At 41.1% G+C, this 18,014-nt stretch overlaps 1 protein-coding gene across 2 annotated transcripts in view; it reads left to right on the top strand.

Annotated features, from left to right (window-relative positions):
- LOC140464972 (uncharacterized protein C7orf57-like) overlaps nucleotides 1–18,014 on the top strand; it is a 134,730-nt gene that overhangs the window by 54,880 nt on the left and 61,836 nt on the right. For both annotated transcript variants that reach the window (XM_072560677.1, XM_072560676.1), the window contains exon 5: nucleotides 13,556–13,706. In XM_072560677.1, coding sequence (XP_072416778.1) covers nucleotides 13,556–13,706 — 151 coding nt within the window. The remainder of the gene's footprint in view (nucleotides 1–13,555; nucleotides 13,707–18,014) is intronic.

Below are 18,014 nucleotides of genomic sequence, written 5' to 3'. Positions count from 1 at the left end.
CGACCAAAACTGCACACAATATTCCAGATGCGGCCGCACCAGAGTCTTATACAACTGCAGCATGACCTCAGGACTCCGGAACTCAATTCCTCTACCAATAAAAGCCAGTACGCCATATGCCTTCTTCACTGCACTATTTACCTGGGTGGCAACTTTCAGAGATCTGTGTACATGGACACCAAGATCCCTCTGCTCTTCCACACTACCAAGTAGTCTACCATTAGCCCAGTAATCCATCTTTTTATTACTCTTACCAAAGTGAATCACCTCACACTTAGCTACATTGAACTCCATTTGCCACCTTTCTGCCCAGCTCTGCAGCTTCTCTATATCCCGCTGTAACCTGCCATATCCTTCCTCACTGTCTACAACTCCTCCGACTTTCGTATCATCCGCAAACTTGCTCACCCAACCTTCTAACCCTTCCTCCAGGTCATTTATAAAAATGACAAACAGCAATGGTCCCAAAACAGATCCTTGCGGAACACCGCTAGTGACGGCACTCCAAGATGAACCTTTGCCATCAACTACTACCCTCTGTCTTCTTCCAGAGAGCCAATTCCTAATCCAAACCTCCAACTCACCCTCAATGCCATATCTCTGTATTTTCTGCAGTAGCCTACCATGGGGGACCTTATCAAACGCCTTACTAAAATCCATATATACCACATCGACCGCTTTCCCCTCATCTACCTCCTTAGTCACCTTCTCAAAGAATTCAATAAGGTTTGTGAGGCACGACCTGCCCTTCACAAAACCATGCTGACTATCCTTGATCACATCATTCTTATCCAGATGTGCATAAATCCTATCCCTTACAATTCTCTCTAAGACTTTGCCCACAACAGAAGTGAGACTCACTGGCCTATAGTTACTAGGATTATCCCTACTCCCCTTCTTGAACAAGGGAACCACGTTTGCTAGCCTCCAGTCCTCTGGCACTACTCCTGTAGACAAAGAGGACACAAAAATCAAGGCCAATGGCTCTGCAATCTCCTCCCTTGCTTCCCAGAGAATCCTAGGATAAATGCCATCAGGCCCAGGGGACTTATCTATTTTCACCCTTGCCAGAATTTCCAACACCTCTTCTCTACATATCTCAAAGCCATCCATTCTACTTATTCGTGCCTCAGTATTCATATCGACAACAATGTCCTGTTCCTGAGTGAATACTGACGAAAAGTATTCATTCAGTGCCTCCCCAATCTCTTTAGCCTCCACACGCAACTTCCCATTACTATCCTTGATTGGACCTATTCCTTCCCTAGTCATTCTTTTATTCCTAACATACCTATAGAAAGCCTTAGGGTTTTCCCTAATCCTACCAACTAAGGACCTTTCATGTCCCCTCCTTGCTGCTCTTAGCTCTCTCTTCAGGTCCTTCCGGGCTACCTTATAACTCTCAATCGCCCCTATTGAACCTTCACGCCTCATCTTTACAAAGGCCGCCCTCTTCCATTTAACAAGGGATTCCAACTCCTTATTAAACCACGGCTCCCTCACACGACCCTTTCCTCCCTGCCTGATAGGTACGTACTTATCAAGGACACTCAATTACGCTCTTGCCTTGGAATCTACTTTTCCAATCCACACATCCTAAGTCATGCATAATGATAGTTGCCATTGCTGCCCAAGGTGCAGCTGTGAAATACAAAAGTAACCTCTAAGTGGGGAAAATGTATACCATGATAATCGTTAAAAGCTGGCACATGTCAGATGCCAATGTCTGGCAAATGTGGAAGACGCCAATGGAGTATTCTCTAAGATGTTGCTCCCCATTGTCCAACATGGTGGTCATTTGGAATGAGTGGTAAGTTGAATTCACGTCATACCTGCTCTGGTTTCCATGTTGAGTTTTAGATTAGATTAGATTAGATTACGTACAGTGTGGAAACAGGCCCTTCAGCCCAACAAGTCCACACCGCCCAACCAAAGCACAACCCACCCATACCCCTACATTTACCCCTTACCTAACACTACAGGCAATTTAGCATGGCCAATTCACCTGACCTGCACATCTTTGGACTGTGGGAGGAAACCGGAGCACCCGGAGGAAACCCACGCAGACATGGGGAGAATGTGCAAACTCCACACAGACAGTCGCCCAAGGCTGGAATTGAACCTGGGACCCTGGCGCTGTGAGGCAGCAGTGCTAACCACTGAGCCACCATGCCGCCCCATGGCTGGCTTGATGTCTGGCTTGTTTTGCAAGTTTGATAAGGTAGAAGACTGAATATTAATAAGGCAAGTTTGGCCATCAACAAAATGTTTAGCAATTAATAATCCTCTAAATTGGCAACTCGTCTCAGCCTAGTGAGCAACTCTCTATGCCATTTGTGAAAATCATAAACAATTGAGTGAGATGCTTCCAACATCAAGATGGGCCTTTTCAGACTTGTCTGATTTTGACACACATCTCTCCGTAGCCCATGTCACTTATATGATTCTGCCCAAATGTTGGAAGGCTATGGTGAACCTGTGTAAGACACTGTTTAGACTTCAGTTGAAGTATTGTGTACAGTTCACGACATTACACTTTAGGAAGGATGAGATCGCAATGGAAAGAGTGCAGAAGAGATTTATGAAAATAATTCAGAGCATGAGAAACTTTAGTTATGAAAATAAATTGGCTGTTTTCTTGGAGAGGAGAAGGCTAAGAGAATATTTGAAGAAGTTTTCATTATGAAAGGTTTGGACAGAGTAAACAACAGGAAACCCATCAAGGATGAGAGGGCACATATTTAAACTGATTTAAAGGAGTAAATGTGATGTTAAAAAAACTGTTTTCACATAATCTGGAATACACACCCTTGAAAGGCAGGTTGAATAAAATCATTCAACAGGGCATTAGATGATTGTTTGAACAAAAAATGTGGAAAAGGCAGGAGAATAGTACTCCTTCATGATGCTTACCTACAGAACTGGTACAGATGGCTTTTTTCTCTACAGCATAATAATTCTGTGATTCTCTGAATTGTAGATAAGATGGAAGTTCAGACACATTTTAATTCTTATTTTAGATAGAAAAAGTTTAAAGTCCAATATTAAAATAAATAGTATGTTTATACTAACCATTTTATTTCACTGCATTAAAAGTACAATAGTTTACAAATGCACTTTCAGACATGTTGATGGAATAACAATAGGTAGGAATGTCATTTGTGAATGGGATACAGGGACATTGCGAAAAGATAGAGAGAGGTTTAAAAAGTGGGAAAAATTTTAACAAATGGAGTATAATATGAGAAAATATGAACTTGTCCACTTTGATAGGAAAAATAGAAAAGCAGCACGTTAATTAAATGGAGAGAAATTATGGAACTCTGAGTTACGGAAGAATCTGAGTGTCCTGCTACATAAATGACAAAAGATTTGCATGAAGGTACAGAAAGTCATTAGGAAGGCAAGCAAAATGTTGTAATATGTCACAAGGAGAATGGAAAATTCAAGTAGTTATGCTACACTTGCACAAAGCATTGATGAGACCACATCTAGAGTACTGTTTCCGGTTTGATCATCTTATTTATGCAAGGGCTTAATTGGAGAGGGTTTATTCAACTGATTGTTGGGATTAGAATGCTATCTGCTGAGTCAGGTTTGGATAAATTAGGGTTGTATTCAGTGGAGTTTAGATGAACAAAAGGTTTTTGTTAACACATTTAGGGCAAAATCTTATCATACTTGGGTTGTTATTTTCGTTGAATTTCATGGAGATTCCCTCCATGAAGCTAAACATATTTTCTCACATTATCATCTCAAACGCGTCTCATTAGCAATCTGTCCTGTGCATTCTCCAAAATGATGTTCACTTGATTCTAGTACAGGCCATAGCTGGACCATCTTCCACTGCCTGAATATCCTGAATTGGACCAGCAGCAATGAAAGCTATCTTTAAAAGGCTGGACAAGTGCTGGCTGTCCAGAGCTGCTCTGCATAATTTGTGACTTTTGCCCTGGATTTAGCATATGAGGGTAAATTGGCATCCCATTTTATGAACAGGAATCTGGAGGTCCTTTTGTACTGTCTAGAGCAAAGAGGAGGGGGGCCCTCCCACTTTCCCCAGGATTGATTGTATAGGCCATACCCCAGAACCTGTCAGCATGATCTGAGGTTGCCACCTAGTTCAAAGTGGTCTCAGCTGTCTGGAGGAGTGAACAGCAATGTAGGAAGAAAGTTAATGACCTTATCCACTTTGCAAGCGTAAGAGTCATCACCTGCTACCTCACATTCATTCCATCTCTGCTATTGTGCCCATATCTCACAAAGACTTATGCTTTACCATTCTCTCTATTGCATGCAACATCTTCCCTCACTCACGTTCACACAACCAGTTTTCCATGCTACTAACCCTGCAGGGCCTCTGCACCTCCTAATCACTTACTTGAGGCACCTCATCACTTTTCTGCATCTGCACCAACGCTAACAGCTATGCAGCCATTTTCACCTCGCTGAATCCTTCATGTTCTCTCATTCAAGGAGAAAATGTCCTATAATAAGGCAGAAAAACAGGTAGTGGGATACCTGACATTTACCACTTTATGAGGACATGTTCCCACCCTGACCATACTAAACCTGTGGACTAATATTGCCTTTGACTTACTGTACCCAGGACTCCATAACTGAAGGGTGTCTCCCCTGACATGACTGAGCACTACTCTCCTTTGACTTTGAGGCATGGCCATCTGATTGAAGCGCACGCAGTGTGTCTGCCATGTCAGCTGCTGGCACTTAATGCAGGTATAACACTGATGTAGTATGGTGACATCCTGCCACATGTGCACAACCTTCACTGGTAATTGTTAATAACCATGATAAGTTATCTAGTTTTATATCCATATTAAAAGACGAAGGATGATAAGGCACAGTGGGGCAAGGCAGAGTATCCAAACGGTACAAAACATATCGGTGTTAGGAGAACAAGAAAGCAGCCTTGAGTTGCATCCTGATCTGATCTGTGAGCCATCTGTGTGCCCATTCCTATGCACAAAGTGCCCTTGCAGTCAAAAATGCAGCATTAGGGTACAGAACTGTACTCTAAGTGGCTCAGCTAAAATGGTGTGGCAAGGCTGGCTTGTGCTAAGGTCCATTGATGCAGATTGCATGTGGGCACTGCCCATGAAGCATGAAGCATGTCCTGAGATGTTTGTTCTGGGTGTCCAAGGTGGAGGCCTGGAGGAGCAAGTCACAAACTGGAGTTGTCAGGTTACCACTCTGACTTTCATGTTACGAATTCTTATTATCTATCTGATGCGTGGTAGAATAGAAAAGTGCACTTGAATATGGTGAGATTCAGTACACATGCAGATGAATATGAGCAATCATCCCTGACAATAAACACCTTGCCACTCAATAGTGCGAATCTTGTCTGGGTGACTGGAACTCTGATGAAAAATGTGAGTTTTTGCTCTTAACATTGAGAAAGGCCTCCCGTGTCCTCTACATGATCCTCCCAGAGGTCTCATCATAGTCTGAATTGTACAGTGCCTTATAAGTTTCTGTCCACAAGATACTGAAGGGATTTGATAGGGTGGATGTTGAAAGGATATTTCCCCTTGTAGCAGAGACTAGAACTGACAGTCAGAATTTCAAAATAAGGGGGTTCTCATATAAAATACAGATGAAAAGAATTTATTTTTCTCAGAGGGTTGTGAGTCTATACAATTCTGTTACCTTGAGAGCAACGGAGTATTTTTAAGGTAGAGGTGGATAGATTCTTTATTAATAATGCAGTCAAAGTGTAAATGGAGTAGCGAGGAAACTGGGTTGATGCCACAGTCAAATCAAACATGATCTTATTAAATGGCAGAGTAGGAACAAGGGACCAAATAGCCTACTCCTGTTCCTTATTCATAGGTTGGCATATAGCCGCTTCATTGATGAATTATTTTAGGCAGTTCTTACATATTTTTGCACTGGCAATCAGCAAGCTCATACATTTATTTGGTTTTGGTGGAGAATGCTGTAGTAACATGGAAAAAGTGAACCTTAAAGAAGAAAAATAATAATAAGTAAAAATGAAATGCGAAAGATCGATTAAAAAAACTAAAAGGGAAATTTACATTTTGAAAATATGATTTTTTTCACCAGAAGATGCATGTATATCAGCATTTTAAGGAAAAACCATTTTAATTATTCTGGTAGAGATGTTTATGTAGATTACTGTTCAGTGGAGCTTCATTAACTGACATAACTGATTGGAAAAATGTGAACACATCTGTCACTCCAGACTTTCTCCTATTTACTCTCCCAATTAATTTTGTATTAATATCAGACACCAGTTGGTAGTTAATTCTGTTAAAATTAATCTTAAATTACAGCATAAAGCAATTTCCCATGTTTATGGAGGCAACACATCCAAGTCTGTATTTACCCACACAGAGTGTGTATCTGGGAATATTGGGCTACATTGTTTCTGAAGTGTATGTAGAAAATAATAGCACAAAATAGTGACAACTTCCTTGGATCACATTGATCCCACAAATCCAACAAAAACATATTGTAATCACCCAAAGTTTTCTGGACTGTCTCTTTAGATCGTATATGTATAGTAGTATAGAATCCCTACAGTGTGAAAACAGATCATTTGGCCCAACACGTCCACACTGACCCTCCGAAGAGTATCCTACCCAGACCCACTCCCCTACTTTGTTACTTTACATTTCCCCTGACTAATGCACTTAACCTCCACATCCCTGAGCACAATGGGCAATTTAGCATGGCCAATTCACCTAATCTGCATATCTTTGGACTGTGGGAGGAAACCAGAGAACCCAGAGGAAACCCATGCAGACACAGGGAGAATGTGCAAACTCCACACAGACAGTTGCCCAAGGCTGGAATTTTGAGTCCCTGACACTGTGAGGCAGCAGTGCTAACCACTGAGCCCTCGTGTCTTTCTGCTATTTAAAAAAAAGGTGTAAGAGATAGAAACTATGGATTTATATGCCAGTTATCCTAACATCTATTGACTAAAAATTATTAGTATCTATAGCTAAGTATTCAGTGGTTGAACTCTGAAATGTTTCAGATGATCAGAGAAAGCCAGTGTAGACTTAGTGGTAGGCAATTATTTTTTGAAGTGGTGACTAAAGAGTGGACAGAAGAATATCTCTGGATCTTATTCATTTAGACGTTAAGAAGACATTCAATGAAGGCTCTCATAAGAGAATATGATGCTGTGGCAGTGGTGGAGATGTGGCTCAAAAGAGTTGAAGTGGGTATTATATATTCGTGGATATAAAGTATACATAGGGATGGAAAGATTTTGGATAGCTTTCTCCCAGGCAATATGAATTTATGTTTTAAAAAGAGCCAATTTAATCAGGTGAGTTAACAAATAGGTGAGTTTATTAGTTATCAATCATGAGAAGAAGTAATAACACACTTATAGACACGTAGACAATAAGAAGTGAGTCCAAAAATGATAAAGATATAAAAGTCAGTTTCTGAGTCATTCATGAAGAGCAGATAATAGACATTTGATGTTACTGATAACATTGACATTGGTAGTTGAAACATCAATTTTGGGATGCTTGGCTTTGCAGTTTGATTAAGATTTATGTAATCTGGTTCCCTTCAGTCGTGGTTCTTTGGTAGTACTCAAGATTGAGAGTCTTTTCCTTTTGTTTACCTTTGTTTAATGACTGTCTCAAAGCCGTGGGCCTTCACAGCACACTAGCCCATACACTAGGGACAATCAGACTAGGGTTGAAGCAAGCTTTGAACCCCTGTCCCTGTGTATTCTTGAAAGGGGAAATGCAAATATATCTCTTTCCCAGATTGCTGTCTCTATTTAGCATCATATTTACAATCTGAGATACTCACAGGAAATTACAGTTCAGTTTGTAATGCATTTCTTCCTTTGAATCTTAAGTGCAGATGTGATATTCCAGATATTTGTTTCAGACATGGCTTTAGATCCATAATTGATTTGGTAGGACCAGTTATCTTCCAAAAACACATGTTGCAATTTAAATATTTGATATTTCTGTAGGTGTTCCAAAGTTATGACCCATGGTCAGGACAATAATGAACAGCTTTTATGAGCTGTGAGTGTTTAGGATCCGGAATGCATTGCTTGAGACTGTGGTGAACAGACATTTAATTATGGCATATAAAAGGAAATTTGGAAAACATTTGATGAGAACAACTTTAGTTAGTTATAGAGAAAGTTCAAGGAAGTGTGGTTAGCTGAGATGATGTTGCAGAAAGCTACATGAATATGACGGCGGTCTGGTCTCCCACTTTTCTGCAGCCATTCTATGGGCTTTATGATAAGAGATTATTAGCTAAAGCTGAAGTTCATATAATTGAGGGAAAATATTGGTGTGGCTAGAAAACTGGCTAAACAACAGGAGAAAGTTCACCATATTTATTAACAATTTAGATGATGGGTTTGCAAGCCACATATCCAAGTTAACTGGTACAAAGATAAGTGGTGTTCTAAGCAATGTATATAAGCATGAAAATCACAAAGTAATGTTGATATATTCAATGAATTTTCAAAAGCATCGTAAATGTATTTCAATTTAAGCAAATAATGGATGCTAGTCACTTTGGATTTAAAAGAATGGACTAGATCTTCTGAGGAGTAGCAAGATCACACAGATGGCCATAGCACTCCTTTTTTACAAAAGGAGGGAACTTGACAGTTCTAACAGGAGGTTCTGATTAGGGCCCATTCATAGATATAGAGCCGTACTTTCATTCTGATAGTTCTTTTATAGAACTGTCATGGAAAAGCAAGCTTTTGATAAAGTCCCACACAAGAGGTTAGTGAGTAAAATTAGGGCGCACGGGATTGGGGGCAAAGTACTAGATTGGATAGAGAATTGGTTGGCAAATAGGAAACAAAGGGTAGTGATTAACGGCTCCATTTCGAAATGGCAGGCAGTGACCAGTGGGGTACCGCAGGGATCCGTGCTGGGACCGCAGCTTTTTACAATATATGTAAATGATATAGAAGATGGTATCAGCAATAACATTAGCAAATTTGCTGATGACACAAAGCTAGGTGGTAGGGTGAAATGTGATGAGGATGTTAGGGGATTACAGGGTGACCTGGACAAGTTAGGTGAGTGGGCAGATGCATGGCAGATGCAGTTTAATGTGGATAAATGTCTGGTTATCCACTTTGGTGGCAAGAACAGGAAGGCAGATTACTACCTCAATGGTATCAAATTAGGTAAAGGGGCTGTTCAGAGAGATCTGGGTGTTCTTGTCCACCAGTCAATGAAGGCAAGCATGCAGGTACAGCAGGTCATGAAGAAGGCTAATAGCATGCTGGCCTTCATAACAAGAGGGATTGAGTATAGAAGCAAAGAGGTGCTTCTGCAGCTGTACAGGGCCCTGGTGAGACCACACCTGGAGTACTGTGTACAGTTCTGGTCTCCAAATTTGAGGAAAGACATTCTGGCTATTGAGGGAGTGCAGCGTAGGTTCACGAGGTCAATTCCTGGAATGGCAGGATTGCCTTACACGGAAAGACTGAAGCGACTGGGCTTGTATACCCTTGAGTTTAGAAGACTGAGAGGGGATCTGATTGAAACGTAAAGGATTATGAAAGGATTGGACACTCTGGCAGGAGGGAACATATTTCCGTTAATGGGGGAGTGCTGAACCAGAGGACACAACTTAAAAATACAGGGTAGACCATTTAGGACAGAGATGAGGAGAAACTACTTCACCCAGAGAGTGGTGGCTGTGTGGAATGCTCTGCCCCAGAGGGCAGTGGAGGCCCAGTCTCTGGATTCATTTAAGAAAGAATTGGATAGAGCTCTTAAAGATAGTGGAGTCAAGGGGTATGGAGATAAGGCTGGAACAGGATACTGATTAGGAATGATCAGCCATGATCATATTGAATGGCGGTGCAGGTTCAAAGGGCAGAATGGCCTACTCCTGCATCTATTGTCTATTGTCTATTGTCTATTGTACTCAATAGCAGTTAGCTACTGTATTCTGAAATGTAAATGTCCAGAATCACAGATAACCAATTTGTCAGTTGCTGTCAAATGGTAGAAATGTTATTTAAGTGTGAAGTTTAAGTGGCTGGATGCCACGGTGCCAGGTAGGTAAGATGCTAGTTAGTTGAACGGCATCTGGGTAGACTGCCTGCTGGATAGGGGCAGGGTGCCAAGTGGGTAGGGGGTAGAGTGTCAGGTGGGTGGAATGCATATAGTACCAAGTTGGATAGGGTGCCAGGATGTAAGGCGACAGAAGTGATTGGTAAGTTATGCAGTGTTTAGGCTAGATTGATGTGGAAGGGAAAAATTAGATCCAGTGGGATTTGGCATGTGAGGATTGTGTCAGATAGAGGGGGTAGGGAGGTCAGGTCTGGCAGTGAGGAGATTTGGTGAGGGTGGGTGGGGGGTAGATCATGTCAAAAGCAGGTCAGGTCTGGACTAGGAGGAGAGAGTCCAGATGTTTGGGGCTGGAGGCAGATTGGACCCAGAGGAGGAGAAGGGTGGAATTTGTCTGGAGAGGGGGAACCAGACTTAGTGCAAACCAGGGCAGGACTTATACAGTAAATGGTAGGACTTTAGGGAGTGCTGCTGAACAGAGACCTAGGGGTGCAAATGCATGGTTCCTTGAAATTGGAGTCGCAGGTAGACAGGGTGATGAAGAAGACATTTGGCACACTTGCCTTCATTGGTCAGAGCATTGAGTATAGGAGTTAGGATGTCATTTTATGGCTGTGCAGGCCATTGGTTAAATCACTTTTAGAATACTGCATACAATTCTGGTTGCCCTTATATGGGAAAGATGTTAAAATTGAGAGGGTGCAGAAAAGATTTACTAGAATGTTACCTGGACTGCAGGGTTTGAGTTATAGGGAGAGGCTGGGGCTTTTTTTCCATGGGATGTCAGAAGCTGAGGGGGAACCTTGTAGAGGTTCATAAAATCATGAGGGACATGGATAGGATGAATAGACAAGATCTTTTTCCTCAAGTGGGGCTGTTCAAAACTAGAACGCATAAATTCAAGGTGAGAGGGGAAGAATTTAAAAAGGACCTGAGGGGTAACGTTTTCACACAGAGGATGGTGTGTATGTGGAACAAGCTACCAGAGGAGGCAGGTACAATTATAACATTTAAAGGCATTTGGATGGGTACATGAATAGGAAGAGTTGAGAGGGATATGGAGCAAATGCTGCCAAATGAGACTGGGTCAGATTGGGATTTCTGGTTGATATGGACAAGTTGGACCAAAGGGTTTTTTTCCATGCTGTATGACCCCATGACTCAATAAGTGAAGGATGTTTGGCATGGTGAAGGGGGAGGTAAGGAGGGAGTGGGGGGGGTTGTTTACCAACTGGGAAGTAAATGAGAACTGGAGCAGATGAAAGGTGGGAGGGTTGCTAGTGTTGCGTGGGTGGGGCTGGTGGGAATGTTGGCTTCAGTGGTGGGTGAAGAGGAAACTAGGTTCAGGACAGGGGAAAAACATGGGGAAGGCAGAGTCCTGAGTGGGGGAAAAGGAGTATCAGGTCCACCGCAGGTCAAGGTGGGAGGAGTGTGGGATTGCAGGGGATTTCAAGCTGGGAATATGTGCAGGTAGTGGGGCCGAGCCTGTTGGATACTTGAGGGGTTGAAAGAGATTAGCTCCTAGGAGTGAAGGGTATCATCTTCCTGAGGTGAAGGGGTGTGTTGGGTCTGGAGCAGGTTAAAGGGGCATGTGGTAAAGGGGCAGTTGCTGGACCAGGCAGTGGATGATGAAGGGGGCTTGATCCAGAGTAGGTGAAGGGAGAGTCTAGAACAGGATAAAATAGGGAAGTAGGCTGCAGAGTTGGGGAAGGACAATGGCAGATCTATAACATGTCAAAGGTGGGCTCAGGTCCCCTGGAGAGAAGGAATGTCAGATCAGGAGTAGGTGCAGAGGTGGGTGTCTACAGACTCGGAGCAGGTGATGGCAAGGATAGGATCGGTTCCCAGTGTGTTTAGGTGTAGTGTTGGTCTGGAGTGGGTGAAGGAGGAGTGGTGGTCAGGTCTAGAATGAGGCAAGGGGCTTGTTCAGTTCCTGGGGCAGTCAGGTCAGGGTCTGGTGGGTATAAGTAGTTTGGGGAGGTATTTCTGGGGGTATCTGAGTTTTGTATGGGGCCATTTTGTTATTTATCTATGTATTTAACAGTCTAACTTTTCTTTATATTCATTGGAACCCTTTGAATTCTCTGATTTAAATGGAAACTTTTGAAGAGCTCCAGGTGTAGAGGAATTTCCCGATAGAATCCTCAATATCGTGGAGGTTGCTACTTTGGAGATTTTGCAAGGTCCTCATGCACCATTCCCCTCTACACTGAATAATGACTGTCTGTGCATCAGAAAATCTGGGCCAGTATATCAGATTATTTTATAATTTGTGATAAACTAGAAACAGTGGAGTCCAGAGAGTCTTTGAGGTCTATGTACATTGATTATTAAAGCGTCATAAGGGATAAAACTAATAGAATGCTGTTCTTAAATCTAGAAGTCAGAATACAAGGGGATAGCATATCTACTGATATTCAAAGCCTTAGTTAGATCACATCTAGAATATTATTATCATTTCTGGGCACCACAGCCAAGAAAGAATATTTTGTCTTTGGAATGAGTGCAGCTTGGCTCTGTCAAATGATATCTGGACCCAGTAGGCTACGTTATGTGGAAAGATTACATGACCAACAAGATTACACAGTTTGTCAGAATTCAGATGTTTAACAGGTGATATAATTGAAGTTTCACGGATAATAAAGGGAACTGAAAGGACAGATAGAAAAATATTTTGACTATTTGATAAGGCAGTTATAGCCTTAGAAAAGATAGGATTTTCAGAAGTTAGCAGAATGTTTGTATCCACAGTTTATATAAGGTCAATTGCTCTTTTTTATTAATGGAAAGTCATTTTTCCTTTGTGTCTTACAACTCTTTAAAAGACATAATTCTATTGCTCTTTCATGTTGTAATACAATTAAATACTTAATTTCCTTCAAATATTTATCCCATTTCCTTTTAAAAATTGCTTTAAGGTATTTTTTCACATTTTATTAAATGAAGTATTCCATATGTTAATGACCTTCTGTATAAAAACAAATGTTCTAAAATCTCTTCTTTCTCTTGATGATAACCTTAAACCTATGCCTTGTCACCAATTTATTTATCTAAGGAAACAGTTTCCTCTTCTTGCATTTAAATCTGAAATCTCTAATTTCTGACATCATCATAGTTAGTTGCTCCACATCCTCTTCACATATTGTAATGTTTCCAAACAAGGAGCCCAAAACTAATGATTTGTATCAATTCTTCATTACCACTCTGCTGTTGTACTCTGTATTGCTGTTTATAATGACAAGTACTTTTATCAACTTGTCCTCCTCTTGATAAAGATATTCCTCAATGCTGATAAACAAAATTACTATCACACAATGCAAATATATCACTTGTACTAGCATTAAAAGACAGAACAAATTTTAACCTGTTGGAATCATTACTAAGGTGGTTTTATTAAGTTAGATACTGATGAATATACCCCAACACATCCATTTTAAAAACAGCCAAATTAACAAGTTTAATGTCACTACTTTCAGAATTCCTAAATGGTATTTACCAGAATACATGGTTCATGAGGAGTTCATTCCCAGCCCTTGTGAGAATAAGTCTGGAAAATTACCTCATGATCCTGATAAGACTGCATTGGAGAAGAATACAGAAGACAATGAGAAGGAAAATAAAATAAAGGTAAATATATTGTAATAAATATATTGGTGAGATTACTACAATTAGTGTGGTTTACAGGGACTTTGTTCAAGCCTTTGATAAGGTCTCACGCAAAAGGCTGGCCCAAAATGTAACAGCCCATATGATCCAAGGCAAGCTGGCAAACTGGATCAAAAATTGGCTTGGAATTAAGAGGCAAAGAGTGATTGTGGAAGGTTGTTTTTATAATTGGAAGTCTGTGCCCAGTGATGTACCACAGGGATTGTTGGGACCTTTGTTATTTGTAGCGTACATTAATGACTGGGATGTGATTATAATTAGGGTTAATTAATAAGTTTGTAGATGACGTGCAAATTGGTGGTATTGTTGATAGTGAGGAGGATGGTTTCAGGCTACAGAGTGATATTGATCAACTGGTAAATTGAGCAGAGCAATTGCAGGTGGAATTTAATCTGAAAAAGTGCCGGATGATGCGTTTTGGTAGGTCTATTAAGGGAAGAACATACACAATGAATGATAGACCCAAGGGAGTACTGGGGTACAAGAAAGATCTTGGTGTACAAATCCATTTAATCTCTAAAGATAAGTATGTAAGTTAGCTCACTGATGATGTTACCTAGTCATGGTGACGAAACGTCTGAAAACAAACCTTCCAGCTGTGTGAGCTAACTTACATACTTATCATCAACCTGAACTACTGGTCTTCTCAAAAATCGTTACTCACTAAAGATGTTAGCCCAAGTAGTCAGTGAAGTAATAAAGACATATGGTACACTTGCTTTCATTAGCTGGGGTGTAGAATGTAGGAACAAGGAAGTCTTGTTATGGCTTTATAAAACATTGGCTAAGCACAGATGGAATACATGTGGTGCTCTGCTCGTCACACAATTGGAAAGACATGATTGTGCTGGAGAGGATCCAGATGAGATTTACCAAGATGTCACCTGAGACAAAAAGTTTCAATTATGAGGAGAGACTGGATAGGCTGCATTTGCTTTCCTTGGATTAGACAAGGCTGAAGGTACACAAAATTATGAGAGGCATAAATAGAGTAGATTGTGAGAATCGTTTGCCCGTAGCAGACATGTCTATGATCACAAGACATAAGTTTAAGGTGAGGAGGAAGTGGTTTAGAGTAGATCTGAGGAACAATGTTTTCACCCAGAGTATGGTTGAAATATGGAACATGCTGCTTGAGAGATTGGTGGAGACAGGTACTCTTTCAACATTTAAAAACCGCCTGGATGAGTAATTAAAATGCCAGGGGCATAGTAGACAATGGACCAAGTGCAGGTAGATGGGATTAGAGTATTTTGGTGTTTGTTGGTCAGGCTGAAGGGACTGTTTCTATACTATATGACCCAATGATTAATATCCCATCTGCTTTCTTAACCACCTTTGCTCCTGTCCTGCTGCCCTCAAGAATCTATGGACATGCACACCATGGTCCCTCTGATCCTCTGTACTTCTTAGGGTTCTCCCATTCAACATGTACAGAGGGACCTCAATTATCTGGCATTTGATTATCTGAATGTCGGACTATCCGGCAAGATCACAAGGTCCCGGGGCTAGATTAAACTATGTTATCCGGCATTCGATTATCCGGAATTTGATTAACCAAATGAAATACTGTTTGCCCATGTCCTTTGGATAATCGAGGTTCCTCTGTACTCCATTGTCTTGTTAGTTCTTCCAAAATGCATCACCTCACACTTCATACACATTGTGTCTGTTCATCTTCACTATATTTTTCCACTTCTTCCTCTGATTGGGAAGGTGCCACTTCTTGAGATATTTAATATTAAATAAAGAACAAAATTTCATTGGAGCATGAGGTATTGAAGAATGAGGAGAAAATAAGACATGCTTAATTACATCACTGGCAGTTTATAATCAAAAAAATTTTGTGAGATGAGGGAGAAATGCTAAAAGCAAGGGAGGCTTAAATATCCTTTTGTGAACCTTCTGTCCAGACCAGTCAGTGATCATGGCGTCAGGGAATCCTCTCCCATGGTGGTCAGCAATGTGTCCTTCACAGGGATTAAATGATTCAAGGTGCTTGTCTCCACCCAGTTATTCATGTTTTTTCTTGTTATATGCCATCTTATCCCAAAAATCGAGGTCAGTCAGTTAGTGATGTGAAGATAGTAAAGTATCAGTTCATGATATTTTTGCATGATGTTGCTATTATAGTTGAGTCTGTGCAAACTGTGCATTGTAATAAGACACTTTCAACAATACGCTGTGTGAACATAAAGGAAAGTAAATTTTAGGATTGGGTACTAATTGATAGAGGTTATTGGTATGAGGTATAGCCTATTGAATTAGATGAGGTAAATGTTTCAGTTTGTAGGAAGTGTCATTTGAAACTGACTTGCTCATGGTGCCTCAGTGGTTAGCATTGCTGCCTCACAGGACCACAGTCCCAGGTTCAATTCCAGCCTTGGGTAACCCTCTGTGTGGAGTTTGCACATTCTCCCCGTGTCTGCATGGGTTTCCTCCCACAGTCCAAAGATGTGCAGGTCAGGTGAATTGGCCATGCTAAATTGCCCGTAGTGATATGTGCATTAGTCAGAGGGAAATAGGACTGGGTGGGTTACTCTCTGGAGGGTTGGTATGTACTTGTTGGGCTGAAGGGCCTATTTCCACACTGTAGAGAATCTAATCACTCTCCACTATATCACCAATCATGGTGTCATCCACAAATTTTATGGACGGGTTGGACCAAAGGGTCTGTTTCCATGCTGTACATCTCTATGACAACTCAACCTGCAAGAGATCGTTAATCTTTCATCTTCATTGCAATCATATTCTTGAAGGCCCACAGGACTCTAAATGTCTCTTTTCCTTTCACAGATGCTGCCAGACCTGCTGAGTTTCTCTTACTTTTGTTTGTTTCATCCTTCCAAGAACACAGGTTTCCTGTAGCTCTAGTCTCTTGTGCATACTGCACCCCTTTGTCCACACCATTGGTGGACATAGCTTAAGTTGTGTACTGTAAACCCTAAGTTTTGGAATTCCCTTCCCAACCTTTCCATTTCTCCGACTCCCCACCCTCCTTTAATAACCTGTTTAAAATTTAATATGTATTTGATTGACCTTTAGCAATCTTGTTCTATCTTCTTTTGTTTTACTATGCACATACTAAGAGTCTTTGAACATTTTGCTTTTTTGAAGATGTCAACCGTTTAAACACTGGGAGCTGACTCATCAGTATCATTTTTCTGAATTAAAATATGCTAATATAAAAATGGCAGTAGTTAGGCAAAGTTGTGATATCTTGCCCCATGCTTGATAATTTAATTGTTTATTCCTTTAACTCCATTATCACCTGATAGGCCTTCTTGCAAATTGTAGGCTTTAGAGGAAATTAAAATGGTAATTCTATAATCACTGATTCTCAGAAAGGGAGTCACAATTAAAGGACCATGAATCTCTAACAAAACAAGACCAACTACTGCTTTGTGACGTCCGATGTCATCGGCACGGTGGCTCAGTGGTTAGCACTGCTGCCTCACAGCACCAGGGACCTGGGTTCAATTCCCGCCTCGGGCAACTGTCTGTGTGGAGTTTGCACATTCTCCCCGGTTTCCTCCCACAGTCCAAAGATGTGCAGGTTAGGTGGATTGGCCATGCTAAATTGCCCGTAGTGTTAGGTGAAGAGGTAAATGTAGGGGAATGGTTCTGGGTGGGTTGCTGTTCGCAGGGTCGATGTGGACTTGTTGGGCCGAAGTGCCTGTTTCCACACTGTAAGTAATCTAAAGTAACATTTCTGAAACTTCCAGCATCGATGATCTGTGATTGCTGTTGATCAGAAATTCAACTGGGCCAGTCACATCAATGCCTACTGGTACAAATTAGAGGCTGAGTCACTCATCTCCTGATTCTCCAAAATTTTTCAAAGCATAGGTTAGAAGTGTGATAGAATACTTTCCATTTCCCTAGACAGTTGCAGCTGCTAAAATTCTGATAAAGTTCAGCATCTAGAACAAATTAATTGTTCAGTTGATTGATAGTCCAACAACGTCCTCAAACATCCTTCACCAGTGGCTTACTGATGCTTCTATGTGTATTATTGGTAAGATACACTGTCATAATCCAAGGTTTTAACAGCATAACCCAATTCATCGACCTTGGCACCTAAAAGGACAAGGACAGTAGACTAACGGGACACCATCATTTCCCAATCTAAGCCATTCATTTCTCATAAATTGTCAGTGTATAAATTCATCATTTTTGAATGAAAATCCCTGGAATTCCCTCCTAAACAGCATTGTGACAACACCTTTACCACATGCACTGCTTTGGTTAAAGATGATTCACCACCAT

Source organism: Chiloscyllium punctatum, chromosome 41, assembly GCF_047496795.1.
Source record: "Chiloscyllium punctatum isolate Juve2018m chromosome 41, sChiPun1.3, whole genome shotgun sequence".
NCBI classification, from domain to species: Eukaryota; Metazoa; Chordata; class Chondrichthyes; order Orectolobiformes; family Hemiscylliidae; genus Chiloscyllium; species Chiloscyllium punctatum.
Note: the sequence above shows the minus strand (reverse complement) of the source record. Positions and strands in the feature narration are given on the sequence as shown.